General features: G+C 43.6%; 1 protein-coding gene across 1 annotated transcript in view; it reads left to right on the plus strand.

Moving 5' to 3' along the window:
- The window catches only part of PIGT (phosphatidylinositol glycan anchor biosynthesis class T), a 262,746-nt gene that overhangs the window by 128,410 nt on the left and 119,046 nt on the right, over positions 1 to 15,290 (plus strand). The window contains exon 8 of the mRNA XM_086932377.1: positions 8,487 to 8,652. Coding sequence (XP_086788503.1) covers positions 8,487 to 8,652 — 166 coding nt within the window. The remainder of the gene's footprint in view (positions 1 to 8,486; positions 8,653 to 15,290) is intronic.

The raw sequence follows: 15,290 nt of genomic DNA on the forward strand, positions 1-15,290 counted from the left end.
ACAGGAAATTTGGGACTGGGCTCTACAACGTCAAATACATCTCCAAGCTATTCATGTACCAGGTGTGGCCAATGTGCTGGCGGACGCGCTCAGCAGAGCCCTCTCGGACAACCACGAATGGGAACTACACCAACCAACGTTGGATTACATCTTCCGACAGTGGGGCCGACCGCAGTTGGATCTCTTTGCAACGTTTCTCAACAGCAAATGTCTAACGTTTGCGAGCCGGCATCCACACAAGGAGTCGAGTGGGAATGCCTTTTCAATAAATTGGTCGAACACCTTCAGCTATGCATTCCCTCCTCTGCCGCTCATTCCACGTCTGTTACACAGAATGAGATTCCAACCATGTCGGATGATCCTGATCGCACCCAAATGGCCGAGACGTCCTTGGTTCTCAGATCTCCTCCTGTTCTCTCTGACACAGCCGATACGGTTGCATCCTCTGCCACATCTTCTCACAATGCATCAAGGTCAAATATGCCATCCGGATCCAGCATACCTTCAACTTCATGCTTGGAACCTGAGTACTATGAATTTGCACACATGAATATCGACAAGGATTGTAGGACAGTGCTATCAAATGCTCGAGCACAATCTACTGTCAAAACTTACCAACTGAAATGGAAGCGTTTCTGCGCTTGGTGTTCCACTAAATCACTAGATCCCATGCGTGCTCAGCCAGAACAAATCTTGCCATTCTTTTTGTCGCTAGCAAAATCAGGACTATCTCACTCTACCCTTAAGGTTTTTCTGGCTGCTATCTCTCGTTTCCGTCATGATGGCATAACATCTTTGTACTCTTCCAGGATCATAAGACAGTTCTTCAAAGGCCTTTTTAGGATGTTTCCTCCAATCCGTCGGCCTCCACCTTCATGGCGACTCAACCTAGTTCTGTCTCAGCTGCTTTTGCCTCCATTCGAGCCCATCCATTCTTCCAATCTGAAGTTCCTCACTTGGAAAGTGGCTCTGTTACTTGCTCTGACCTCTTCTAGACGCGTCAGCGTCATTCAAGCCTTTACTATACAGCCACCGTTTTTGCAATTTTCCAACGAGGCTGTCACCTTGAGAACAAATCCCAGTTTTATTCCTAAGGTTCCCAGTGACTTTCATCTCAATGAACCTATTGTTCTTAAGACCTTCTTCCCTGCACCTCAATCTGCAGCGGAGCGTTCCTTACACACTCTGGATGTGAAGCGCTGTCTTAAATTTTACATTCAACGCACAGCTGCCTTCAGAAAGTCTGATCAATTGTTTGTTGCATATGGTCCAGTATGCAAAGGACAACCAGTAACTAAACAGACTATCACCAGATGGATATCGTCTGCCATATCCTATTGTCATCAACGGGCTGGCAAGCCCCTTCCTGTTCCTGCACGAGCTCATTCCACGAGAGCTGTGTCGACTTCTGCTGCCCTCTTTGCGGGGGTACCTCTAAGACAAATCTGCAGAGCTGCTACTTGGTCCAGCAGCCATACTTTCACGAAGCACTACTGCCTGCAATCAACAGATGCCGCGGATACGGCAGTGGGTCAGGCGGTGCTGCGGAATCTTTTCCATTAAAGGTGAGCCTCTGTTGCTACCCGCCTCCAGTCATAAAGGTATTGTCATGTTTTGGTTTTTTATTGCTTATTAAGTGATAAGGTATGCCTAAACTTAATTTGTATCTTCCTTTATGACTAATGTATGTTTTACTGCTTTCTATTCTTATTCAAGCATGTGAATCTATGAAAGACACCCCTAATACTGGAGAAGAACATAAGTTACTTACCTGTAAACTGTGGTTCTCCAGTATTGGTGTCTTTCATAGATTCACATGCGACCCTCCCATCCTCCCCTCAGAGGCTCTCTTCTCCTCAAGCATTTATACTTACTTGTGCTACGAAAATCTGAGGACTTGGGCTTCTGAGGAGAAGGTTCTAGAGGAGGCTACAGCCTGATTGGCTGGAATGTGGACCAACACATAATGACTCCTATAAGTTACTAAAGTGAATTCTCCCTTGGGCTTCTCAATGGGCCTATTCTGTTCTATGGTACTTTTTTTAAGTTTACATTTTATTGCATTATATGTATGTATATTTTATTTATAATATTTCTCATATATATACATGCATATATTACTGCTATTTTATGTACCGTGGGACTCCCACTTCGACGACGGGGAATATTCAAGCATGTGAATCTATGAAAGACACCAATACTGGAGAACCACAGTTTACAGGTAAGTAACTTATGTTCTTAGCACCTTACTGCACATGTCCTAATGCCATTATGTTTTAGCACTTTTTTGTCTTTGCTTTCAGGAAACCTGATACATCTAAATGCTTTCTGAAAGAACACAACAAATATTTCCACCTCTCATGCGATAGAATAGATGTGAGAATGTGCATCCAAGCATTGTTAGCGCCTTTTTTGCACGTACCCTTTGTACCTATCCTTTTTTTAATGCCACTATATGTCGACGCTGTTTGCTTCTGTTTTCAGAGACTTGATAAATGAGTAGACTAGCCACTGCACCGCACTCCTCTATATCTGGCGGCTCCCATTATTAACACATTCCGTGTCCCTATATCTCTTCTGCTACCTGATACATTTCAGCATTTAGAGCAACGCAAACCTTAAACGGTAAGAATTGAAGATATTGTACTTCAGCATTTTGTTTTTAGGGCCTCTAACTAAAAACCCAAAAGATGTCTTTGTATAGCACGTTTCTCGTCTGTATTACACGGTTTCCTGTGCGCAAACACGACCACACATCCCCTTTACACGTTTCAAAGGGATGTTTCAGGTAAAGCCCTGGAGTTTTACTGTGAAGTGGTGAGTTTAAGACTGAGTCACACAAGACACGCAGCCTGTCAGTTCCTGTGGGACAACTTGTCACATACAGCATGAAAGAGGTAAATCGGGGGGCTACCTGTGCTGGGGTGCTACCATCACTCACCCACCAGGGAAGCAGCAGAGCAAAATGAGAAGACACAACCTTCAGGGGGCGGACAACCCCTCCGCACCCCTGGAGCCTCACTGTGGACATACTTCTAGGTAGGTGCCACGCAAAGGCACCCATAGCCAATCATGTGGGCCTAATCCTGGTTCCTACAATAGTAGGATGGCATGCCTGCCCCTTGACCTAAATTGCGGCCGGAATATTACATTCTGTGAAGTGCATTCGTTTGTGGGGTGGGCTGCCTCTTTTTAAGGTCGAGCTGGCGTCGGCTGCGCACATACGCAGTATGGGCTGCGGCCCCCCGTTGCTCGCACCGATGGCTGCCTGGTGGTGCTCCGGGGGAGGGGGGCTGGCAGTGAAGGAAGGCGGACAAGGCTGGCACCGGGCAGCAAGAGATCCGGGGAGGGGGCAAGATTGGAGACCGGGCAGGGTAGGAACAGAAGGTATAGGGGGGTGGGGGACAAGAGTGGAGAGTCGTGTGTGTGTGTGTGTGTGTGACACTGTGTGTGTGTGAGACACTGTGTGTGTGTGAGACTGTGTGTGTGAGAGAGACTGTGTGTGTGTGAGAGAGACTGTGTGTGTGTGTGAGAGTCAGTGTGTGACACTGTGTGTGGGTGACACTGTGTGTGGGTGACACTGTGTGTGGGTGACACTGTGTGTGGGTGACACTGTGTGTGGGTGACACTGTGTGTGGGAGACACTGTGTGTGTGGGAGACACTGTGTGTGTGGGAGACTATGTGTGTGAGACTGAGGCTGTGTGTGTGTGTGTGAGGCTGTGTGTGTGTGTGTGTGTGACTGTTTGAGACACTGTGTATGTGAGACACTGTGTGTGTGTTACACTGTGTGTGTGCGAGACACTGTGTGTGTGCGAGACACTGTGTGTGTGAGGCACTTTGTGTGGGGCACTGTGTGTGACTACTCATTCTCTACTCACTCTCTACAACTCTACTACTCACTCTCCACTACTCACTTTCTACTACTCTACTCATTCTCTAATACTCAAACTCTACTACTCTCTACTACTCACTCTACTACTCACTCTCTACTACTCACGCTCTACTACTCACTCTCTACTACTCTCTACTCACTCTACTACTCACTCTCTACTACTCAGTCTCTACTACTCACTCTCTACTACTCACTCTCTACTACTCACTCTCTACTACTCACTCTCTACTACTCTCTACTTCTCTCTCTCTACTGCTCTCTACTACTCTCTACTCACTCTACTACTCACACTCTACTACTCACTCTCTACTACCTCACTCTCTACTACTCTCTACTACAGACCCCCCAGGATTTAGCGGCATGGATTAGCAAATTTAGCGGCACAAAAATGGAAATTTAGCGGCACAAATATGGAAATTTAGCTGCATTTTTGCTGCACTTTATTTTACTCATAATCATTCATTCTCGCGAAATCCTGGAGGGTCTGACATTAACTTTAGCCCCTGGGAAGTGTTTTAACCCACAGCGACCTCACTCAGCTCAAGTTTGTCCCCGGTTGTACTCAGTGTTGCTGCTCTCCCACCATTCTATAGCCATGCCTTTCTTCATGGTGTTACCTATTCTACATTAACCCGTTCTTAGGGGCATCATGATCTCACTCCTCCCTTAGAACGTGTCTTACTGCAGGTGTGGAAATTGTGGCTCCTGGTTTTGTTTAAAAAAAAAACATAGCAGGAATTCTGAAATAGATGGAAAAGAGAAAACAGATTTTGGCAAGGTAAAGGAAACAGCCATATCCCGCAGTCTGAAGACCTGCATGGAGGACATCACCAGCAATGAGCAACTTTGAGCAAAGAGCACCTTCCAGCCAATATATCTGGGACCGAATGGGCATCTGTGCATCCAGAAGGTTGAACTTGTGAAGGGGACATTAAAGGACTGTGCCACAGTGAGCCTACTTTACACTTTCTGAGTCCCAAACCGCACAGGTTGAAAGGAGACTTAGCACAATACTGTTCCATTGGTGAAGGCTGATACTTCGGTATGAACAAGCACCATAAGGTGCACAGTCCTTAACATATCACATTCTGAGGGTGCAAAGGTACATTTTGATCCTTTAACCATAAGTTACACTTTCCCTAGTGGCTACCTGCCTTCTCTGCCTTACCCTCTGGATTAAACAACTCTATACTGAATAGGACTACCTAAATAACCTACACACAGGACTGAATTACATTTTAGGTCTTTATTAAATATGTTATAGCTTATCACAAATCGGTGGCACTCAATGTTCCCACCACAAAAAGAGGAGAGAATGCAGCGGTGAACGCGGTTTACAACCAGTGACCTGCAAGTTGCAAAAAACTGAATAGTAGGAGAACTAATCAGTCCACAAAGCTCTTTTATCTGATTTGCATGTGGATCTGAGCAGAATACCCGGATCACATGAAGAGAAGTGGAGCGATTGCATGGGAAAGTGGAAGAGTGAGGATAACGTGTGAATAAGAGGAAGAACAAGGCAGAGCTGAGGAAGATTCAGGCCAGTACAGAGAGCAGGGTAGGAGTCAGGGCAATATGTAGTGAAGAGGCAGAGTAAACATAGTACAAAGGGAAGAGGAAGACCGAGGTAATGTATAGAAAGTGAAGGCATTCTATAGGAAAATGGAAGTTGTGGGCAATGCACAAGGAAAAGGAAAGCAATGGCAAAGTATAGGTAAGAGGAAAAGTGAGAACAATGCATGGCAACGGGAAACATATGAGACAATACAAAAAGCAAGGACAGTGCATGAGGATGAGGAAGAAAGAGGATAAGAGGAAAAGGAAAAGTGAGATCAATGTATACGAAAAAAGAAAACTGATGACAGTGCATAAGGAAAGAAAGAGGAAATATAAGTTCAATACAAAGGAAAGAGAAAGAACTACAGCAATGTAGATGTGTTGGAAATTACAAGGTCCCCTTCATGGCTCGAGGGAGAGTCACCCTTTCTGCAAATTCTACATGCCGAGTTTCTGTTGCTTATTGCCTCAGCATACATGGCAACTCTGTGTGTGTGATGAGGCCTTCCTGTGGCATCTAAACATATACTATTGAGTATTCTGGCCCGACTGCTCCTTCATTACTAATTTATATTCTCTTATTCAGCCATTTAAAATTACTCTGCTGGTTCCAAAAATGGGCCATGTATTAAGTGCTCCTGCCTGCAACAGCACTCTCAAATACTTTCCCCCCTTTTTATTTATTGATCAAACCTGGTCCACCCCCAAAAAAATGCACTTTTGTAAAAATCGCGGCCTTTTTACAAAAGTGCCGATTTCGCAGCAACCCGCGAAATCCTGGAGGGTCTGTCTACTACTCTCTACTACTCACTCTCTACTACTCACTACTCACTCTACTAACCCTCTATTACTCACTCTCTACTACTCTCTACTACTCACTCTCTACCACTCTCTACTATTCACTCTCTACTACTCACTCTCCACTACTCACTCTTTACTACTCTCTACTACTCACTCTCTACAACTCTCGACTACTCACTTTCTACTACTCACTCTCTACTACTCTACTCACTCTCTACTACTCACTCTCTACTACTCAATCTGCAAAAACAGCCTGACATTATTCCAACCCTTTACTCTTTGCCTAAAGGCACTAGTGAATAAAATGCCATAGGTCTCATCTTTATTATACCTAAAGCAATTCTGTTTGTAATCAGATGGCTTTTTAGCTTTAGCTTTATTAGTGTCTTTCAAACTTTCATGGACGTAACATGCATATATATGCGTATATATATATGTTTGTTTATATATAAATACATATATAAACATATAAACATCTGCATATCTATATGAATAACAATATTAATGCATGCTTACATATGCATAGATGCACACATATGCATGTTATGTACATGGAACTTTAAAAAACACTAATGAAAGCAAAACTAAAAGCCCACCTAATTACAAATAGAATTGCTTAAATTTACTAAAGACGAGACCTATTGCATTTTCAATATGTGTATGTGTGTGTGGCTCTGTGTGTGTGTGTGGCTGTGTGTGTGTATGTGTGTGTGTGTGTGTGGCTCTCTGTGTGTGCGCATTGTTATTCGCAATGTAAATAGCTCAAACTCGCGTAAATACGCAACCTATTGCATTGCACATGCGATTGGTCTCGCATTTGCGAGAGATTAAGCGATAGGCATGGTAAATGACAATTCCAATTTATTTATCTGTTTTCAAAACTAACACATACACAAAAATGTTGTCATTTAACATGCCAATAGCTCTAACTTTTGCAAAGGCGAGACCATTGCATTGAAAATGCTTGTTTAGAAGTTACGCCCAGATGAACATGCAAAGAGGGACTGGGATTTGTGGAGTGAGATAGAACACCTTCTGGGGGAGAGCGGTGGGGAGTTGGATGATGGTTCATCTCCGGCTTTGCCTGTTGCTGTGCTAGCAGCCTCTGGACAGTAGGAGAAGGCGCAGAGATGTTTTAACTTGGTTGAGAACCCCCCCAGCCCTCCAACCCCATGTGGGTATCGGTGTAACTGTCAGTCTGGGGCCAGGACAGAATGGCTGTGGGAAGACTGCTGAATGTCTGATGTCTCAAACTTAGCATTTTGGGATTTAAAATCGAATCTCTCATTTCTTTACCTCACAGCTGACTCGGAGCACTATCCAGTGGTTTTGGAATCGAAGCTGAACAAAGACATTTAGAGAGAACATCTTCTTTAGGTTCCTATCAATCATTTCCCCAGCTCATATTGTCTGTAACAATTATATTATTTATTCAAGAAGAAAGTAAGACAGTGTTAGGAAATATTTCAAATTGATCGTCCTTGTTACATCTGCAGGTAGGATTTTAGGACAATGTTGCAGAGGCTACACAATTATAGTTATGGTGTTTGGTGTTCCTGGATGTTACTAAAATGTGGATGCTGAAGGTATAAACTCTGGAGAACCAATGTTACAGACAAGTAATGTTTTCCTTGGTTCATAAATCAGAAGTTATAGATGTTGAAATAGTGATTTATTTGCCGGTGTTATTTGTGCGTTATGTGGTTAGCTATGTGCATGTGATTTAAGGTTTGGTAGGCTATAAAAATAACTCTGCCCCTACTTAAATGTGTTGGTGCTTAATGTGCACAGGTTTAGTTAAATGAATAATTCTCATGTTAGCACTATGGAGGAATTACGGCTATTTAGCATTTTCTAATGAAATACATAGGATTCCAGCCACCAGTACGAACCTTCAAAGTCACTGTTACATTTACATGTATTGTGTTTTGAGCCAACTAAAGATATAGCACATGTTCCCAGACAGTTATATGTTGAACCTTGCATTCTTAATCTAGTCAGATGTACAGTTTTTGGGAATCACCTAGCGGAAACTTTGTATACCTTGTTCTATTTGGTTTTCACATTTTCCATTTCTTCCAGTGTTGGTGTTATCCCCTTTCCCGCATACACACCTAACTGCATACAGCCACATAACCCTTGCCAGTCCATTTCACTTGGATATGAAGGAATACCTGTCAATTTTAGTTATTTTGTTTTCCATTGTATGTAAAAAAGTAGCAATCTGTTTTCCAGAACAAAGAGCTATTTGAAGTGACCCCTGCATCAATTCATCAGTACTCGACTGTGGTCCACGGAGATCAGAAAACATATGCAGTATATGATTTACTGAACCCTCAGCTTTTCAATGCAACTCGAAGTCTGAACATCATTTTGAAATGGAAACACCCGCATCAGAACGGTAAGTAGAACCATGACCTTAGAAGCTTCATCTCCCGCCTCATGATTGGTGTATGACAGAGCTGGTGCCAATATAGAAGAAGGCAGCAAAACCAGAAGTTGACAGGTAGATACATGTAAATAGCGTGGATTGCACAGTCACTTCCATTTTTGATAAACATTGTTGAACCTCTGGGGACTAAACGGGCAAGTACGGTGACTGACCTGATGTAAGTGTGAAGTTAAAGTAGCTGTTTTGTTTTTTGAGATACTATACCAAAAAGTGTGTGTTTGACATTTGGTGGAGATTCTCTACTTAGTCTTGGCAGGGCATTTCATTCAATGGCAAACAAAAAGTTATTTTTAAAATTATAAGTGGAGTTTTGTGATCAGTAAAACAAATGTATTGACAATTGGTCGTAAGATTTTTTGCCAGGGGCGAGCCTTTTCTGACAAAGCATGAAATTGTTGTACTATATATAATTATTTGGTGCTTGGGAGGAGCTAAGGAGGCCTTGGGCACGGCAGACATATCTCCGAGGTGCTCCCACAAGGACACTTTCGATGAGTTGCAGAGTCCTTGGAGATCCCTTGTCCATGAATTAAATTCGCATGGAAGGATTCCGCAAGAGCCAATGTTCAAGACACCTATCCTCAGCTGTGCTGTGCTTGGAGGCTGGAATTGTGAGTTGGAATGTGTACCCACGTTTCTTACCTACATGGCTGGCAACAAACCTTTGGATGTACCACATATCCTCACAGTGGAAAGTAAGGTGGACACTTTTGGTAGTGTATTCAGCCTTGGCTTGAGCTGGGAACTGTGACTATCCTCAGGCAACGAGGTAACTCCACTGTGTTCCAAACCAAGATAAAGTTTGGCGCGACATAGTGAAACGTAGATTAACCCAGGACTTCCTTTTGGACTGAGCACATGAGGAAAAACTTGTGCAGACATGCACTGTAGTGGAGGACTCCAACAACAATAAAGCTGATGGGAAATTCGGGTTGCCCACGGACCTGTATGAAAACGTGAGGGTCGAAGGTGAAGTTGTCAAACTAAAAACAATATAAGAGGGAAGTGATTTTCAAGATATTGTGAACAATGGTGTGGGGAACCTCTCATCTACTAACTAAGTTTGAATATCTTGAGGTATTCTCGCATAAACCAGGGAGACCTAGGAACACTGCTTTTTTATTTATTTATATAAAAAGTTTTATATAGCGCCATAATGACTTCCTAGGGGGGTATCAGAGCGCTTTACAATTGAGCGATCGCTAGAGGTACAGGAAGTAGTGACACTAAACCAACAGATCAAACTACAATCATAATAGTTAAATAGTAAACAAGGGTGAGGAGAGCATATCCTAGAGTGCCTGGGAAGCGGGGATTCTAGGGCAGAAATGTGTTCTTCAATAACACTTTAACTTCCTTTTTCAAAGATGCTGTTGAGGGGCTCAGTCTGATTTCAGGGCGCAGGATATTTCAGATTTTCAGGGTGATACCCGAGAAAGCTCATTTGTAAGGTTTCTTTTTATTGAATTTCTGTTGCTTCACAAGTAAGGTGCTGGCACTTCTAGAGGATCTAAAACCATTAGAGAGCTCAAGTTTTAGTGTGAGGTATATTGGGGGATAGAAGTGTAAAGCTTTATAGGTCATGCAGGCAATTTCTAGTTGTATCCTTGCTTCATATGGGAGCCAGTTTAGGGATTTGTGCATAGGCGTGATATGGTTGTTTCTTTTAGTAACCTGTGAGGAGCCTTGCTGCAGAGTTAAGAGAGGCCCTTAGTGGAGCCATCTTAGATCTAGGAATGCCCCATAGGGTTAAGCTTCCATAATCCAACTTGGAAGTCACTAGGGCTTGCACAGCAGACTTGAAGTTATTGGGGTTGGCGGGGAGGCAGCTTTTATTTCCCTTAAGATGCTCATTTGGAAGTTTGCTCCTTTGGTGAAAGCACTGATGTGTTTCTGCATGTTCTAGCATTGTACCCAGTAGGCTTGTGGAGTCAAAGATGTGGTTGGTGGAGTCATGCAGCACAGTGTCAGATGTGACATCTGGGAAGCCATATCTGCACCACTTATGCACATTGATGTCAGTGTTTTTTGGATTCCCTTATGCACCAGGAGAGCCAATAAAAATAAGAATACCAGTGTGCAGATCATATACTAGGGATCTTAACAGATTGTAAGCATCCATTCACAGACGGGTAGGCGGGTGTGTCTCTGAGGAATCTACAGCTAGAATCTCTACCAGAAAAAGCACTACAGAAGATAAATAACTTTTCGAGGCTTCTAACCGCAGATTCTTCCCCTTTGTGAATAGTTATCAAAGCAGTACCTCGAAGGGTAGTGGGTCTGTGGAATGACTCTGATCAGGAAATCCTTCAGGACAGATCGTTCTAAGCGCCCTTCCCGTCGGACCGGGCAATATTGCTTTATGAATGTCTGAAGGAACGCTAACAAAGCAGCATCGCAAATTCCCAAAACAAGCTCACTGAGTATCAATGTGTTGCTGGCAGTTTATGATCTGGTGGAATGAGCTTGTACTAAACCTTCTGGGAGTGGCTTCTTGGACAGCCCAACGACTAACATAATCCATAGAGAGTGTTCTCTTCTGCATCGCTTTGCCGTTTTTGACAACATGTTGGTCGTCTAGCTGGTAATCCCTGGTCTTATCTATATAAAAACTCTGGGTCTTTTTAGGGTCCAGATGGTGGACCCGTTCCTCCTCCTCGGAAGGGGGGAGGTGAACGTAGTAAGCCGTTAAGGTGGTTTTGAGGAAATTGGATGTATTATATGATGTGGTTGTGAGAACTCATAATGTAATACATTAGCAACCCTTCTTAGTACCAGTTAGGCTTATTTTTTCGAACCTCAGCTCAACCTTGGGTAGCTGTGGCTTCGAGCAGTCAGGCTTCAACAAAGAAACAAGTTTAAGCAAAACAGCACAAAAACATTCAAAGAAAAAAAACAGTCATGAAATCAGACACCAATTTATAAAAATAGATATATTTCAGAATTTATGGATAACCAAAATGAAAAAGATCCACCTGAAGTTTCCAGAAATCTAGATTTTCACAAGGAACGATCAAGAGTTTTCACTTAACCGTGAACAAGGATTGGCAAATTCAGTGAATTTCACACTTTAACCAAAGATTTCTTGAAAAAAAGTTTAAGTGGAACACGGTTACTTAAGAGTTACTTTGAGAGACCAATAATGGCAGGTAGCCAGTCAAGGGGACCAGCAATGTCCAAAGACAGTTACCTGAAGGAAGACAGTCTTCAGTCCAGTTCCAGAGATAATGGCAAATTGCCATTGACTTCTATGGAATAGTCCTGATGCAAGGGATACAGGATGCTGAATGACCTGATGTCCAAGTGGATGCACCATCAGGGTAGTCTCTCCAGCCTGATGCAGATATCGGAGGGGACTGCAAAAGATATGCAGTAGTGACTGACGAACAGAGATTGGGTCAGCGGCAGACCCCTCTCTCACCGAGGGCTGGCTGTAGCGACATGCGTCACTCTTGGATTGGGATGGTTCATTGGGAAAGTTGGAAATCAGAGGACTCTGGTCTCCGCGCAGAATCACAGCTCTACATCAACTTGTTGAAGTTAAGAGTGATTCATCTGGCATTGAAAGCCTTTATTTTTTCTATCTTGGGAAGGGTGGTTCAGCTGTTCACAAACCACACTATTGCCAAGTAGTGTTGCAACAAACAAAGCGTGTGGAGTTGTGGACCCTGTGTCAAGAGGCATTTCTGGACATGGCTGGAAAGTCAGGACAAATTCCTGGGGCTGCAACATCTTGTGGGTTCTCTGAACTCCAGGGTAGACTAACTCAGGCGTCGATGCCTAAGTGGATCACAAATGGCTTCTCCATCTGTCGGTCGGGCAAGGTCTCTTCAGCGATTGGGAGAACCTTGGTTAGATCTATTTGCCACCACAGAGAACACACACTGTCAGCACTTCTGCACGTTGGAGTTTCCAAGGCTACTCGCTCTGAGGCGCGTTTCGTCTCGAGTGGATCTCAGGCCCCCTGAACACCTTTCCACCTATACCACTCCTGCCTAGAATTCTCAAGAAGATCAGGACCGACCGGTCCCAAGACATTCTTATGACTCCAGATCAGGCATGGATAGTGTGGTATCTCAAACTCCTGAGCATGAGCATCAGTCCTCTGACCAGGCTGCCCATTCGGGAGGATCTACTGTCACAGCAATGGGGCAGGGTTCTGCACACGAACATTTTCATGCTCATCCTTCATGCATGGCGATTGAGCTGTGGCAGTTGATAGGTTTTGTCCTCCCTATAGAAGTCATTGATGTCAGTCTGACAGCCAGGTGTTCCTCAGTCAAGTTAGTGTAGACTTGACATTGGGACAAATTTGTGACTTGGTGTGGTTCAAAAAATGTTGATCACCTTTCTGTACCTTAGTCTGATGTTTTGTGTTTTGTTCTGTCGTTAGCCTGGCAAGGCTTTGCTTTGGGCACAATGAAAGGGTATCTTACAGTCATATTGGCATTTTTACAGTTGCGGGATCAGCCCTTCTGTGTGAGTCAACTGCTGTGACTCATTTTCAAAAAGAACTACACTATGTGTTCCTTCCACAACCCTTCATCATGTCCCAGTGGGACTTGACTCCAACATATATGGGACACATTTCTGACCCAAAACATAAGCACAGCCGGGATTGCGTTTGCAATATTATTTTCTTCAGTACATTTTCATCTTGTCCATTTTTACACCGTTATTTTAATCCATTAATAATCCACATGTTCACTTGAAATACTTTTAGTCTTCATGCAAGGAAACGCTATTTTTCCAAATTTCTAATGCTCCTGCTGGGCCATCCGAACCTCACTTCAAGAACACGACTGAAGCCAAATTCATCCAAAGCAGTTTAATAAAATCCAATGCATTTCGGGCCTCTGGGGCCCTTCGTCAGGGAATACTAAAAACAACAATAACACATGTTTTAATGTGACAACCAATATGTACACTTTTAACATTTCATGGTTAAAGTCGCCCGCTCTTCTTTATCTCAAACAGTTGCAGTTAACTAAAATACATTCTGCCTAATATCTCGATCCTCACCAAACCCCGTACAGTTTCACATAGGTGTCTTCCTGTCTCTCAATAACCTAATTACCATACTTTCTCACGGACTGCTACCCATCTCAATCTACTACTTTCCTTATTCCCAGTCGAGTGAAACATAACCCTCCCAAAACTCTCCTCTCCCCTCCACATCATGCTCCCCAACCCTCCACGAAAATTTTTAACAACCTTTGCTTTCCGAAATAACATTTATTCATGTTATTCGTTCTCAGCTCCTACCTGCTAGGAAGTAATCGTCCTCCTCACTCCATTCTGAATAATGTTTCTACTTTCCCAATCGCTCTCCTGCCTTTAACTCCAATCTAGCCTCTCCTTGCAAGCAGCCCTCCCCCTCATCCCTACGTAATTAACACCTGTGCCTTTTTAAAAAACTCCCGGGCTTCCCTGGAAAACTACAATTCCCATACTGCTTCACAGTTTGACCAATGCAAAATTATTAAACACATTAGTGCAACTTTAAACATTTACAAAAAGAAGGCTGGCATAATCTTCATCTTGTGTTTTGTCCCAATTGTATTGCTGTAATGTCCTCTGACACCGATTAATAAACTTGCTTTGTGAACTCCGATGTTCCGCCTTGCATGAAAAAACGACCTTATTCCAAATTGTTCTATTTTCACGATTTTCATTGTGGGTGCTAACCCAAAAGGGCCAAGTTGCATAAACATCGTATTAGTATGAGCTGCACACCTTTAATTTCTCCTTAGTTTCTCCGAAATTCTAAACTTCAATTTTGTTATGGCGTGCTAAAATGTGTCGTGCCTAGCCCAAACTGCACGTATAAAACTAAACTCCAACATATATGGGACACATTTCTGACCCAAAACATAAGCACAGCCGGGATTGCGTTTGCAATATTATTTTCTTCAGTACATTTTCATCTTGTCCATTTTTACACCGTTATTTTAATCCATTAATAATCCACATGAGTGGGACTTGAACCTAGTCTTGACCTTCCTGATGTACTCACCCTTTCAGCCAATGCCCAATTGCCCTCTATGTCTTCTGACCATGACAATAGATTTCTTGATGGCTGCTTCATCGACCTGGAGGGTAAGTGAACTGCAGGAACTCTCTGTGCACCTTCCTTACACTACTTTGACTAGTGAAGTAGTGTGGCTCACTGGTTAGAGGCGGCAGACCCGAGAGCAGAGGACGGCCAGGGACCAGGGTTCGATTCCCGGCGCGGCAGGTTTCTGGACCAGGGTCAGCGGACTCGTTAATTCTCTCGCCTCGGTGCCCACTCTGATCAGCGATCACACTCGGCAACTCTGGGCATTAGCTTGCCTAATCTTCACTAACGGCCCCACCAGACCGCCGGGGATGCCTGGTCTCACCCTGGACATACCCATTAAGGGACTATCTCTCAGGGAAGCCAGGAAGGGTTTCGCAGCGGTCGAAGCGCCTTGGGACCCTACGGGTAAGTAGTGCGCTATATAAATGCCTATACATACATACTTTCGTCCCAGACAAACTGGTTTTGAGAACACATGCCTCTTTCCTGCTAAATCTGGTGACACCTTTTCACTTATGCCAGACCA

The sequence above is a fragment of the Lissotriton vulgaris genome, chromosome 7 (assembly GCF_964263255.1).
Source record: "Lissotriton vulgaris chromosome 7, aLisVul1.2, whole genome shotgun sequence".
In the NCBI taxonomy this organism is placed as follows: domain Eukaryota; kingdom Metazoa; phylum Chordata; class Amphibia; order Caudata; family Salamandridae; genus Lissotriton; species Lissotriton vulgaris.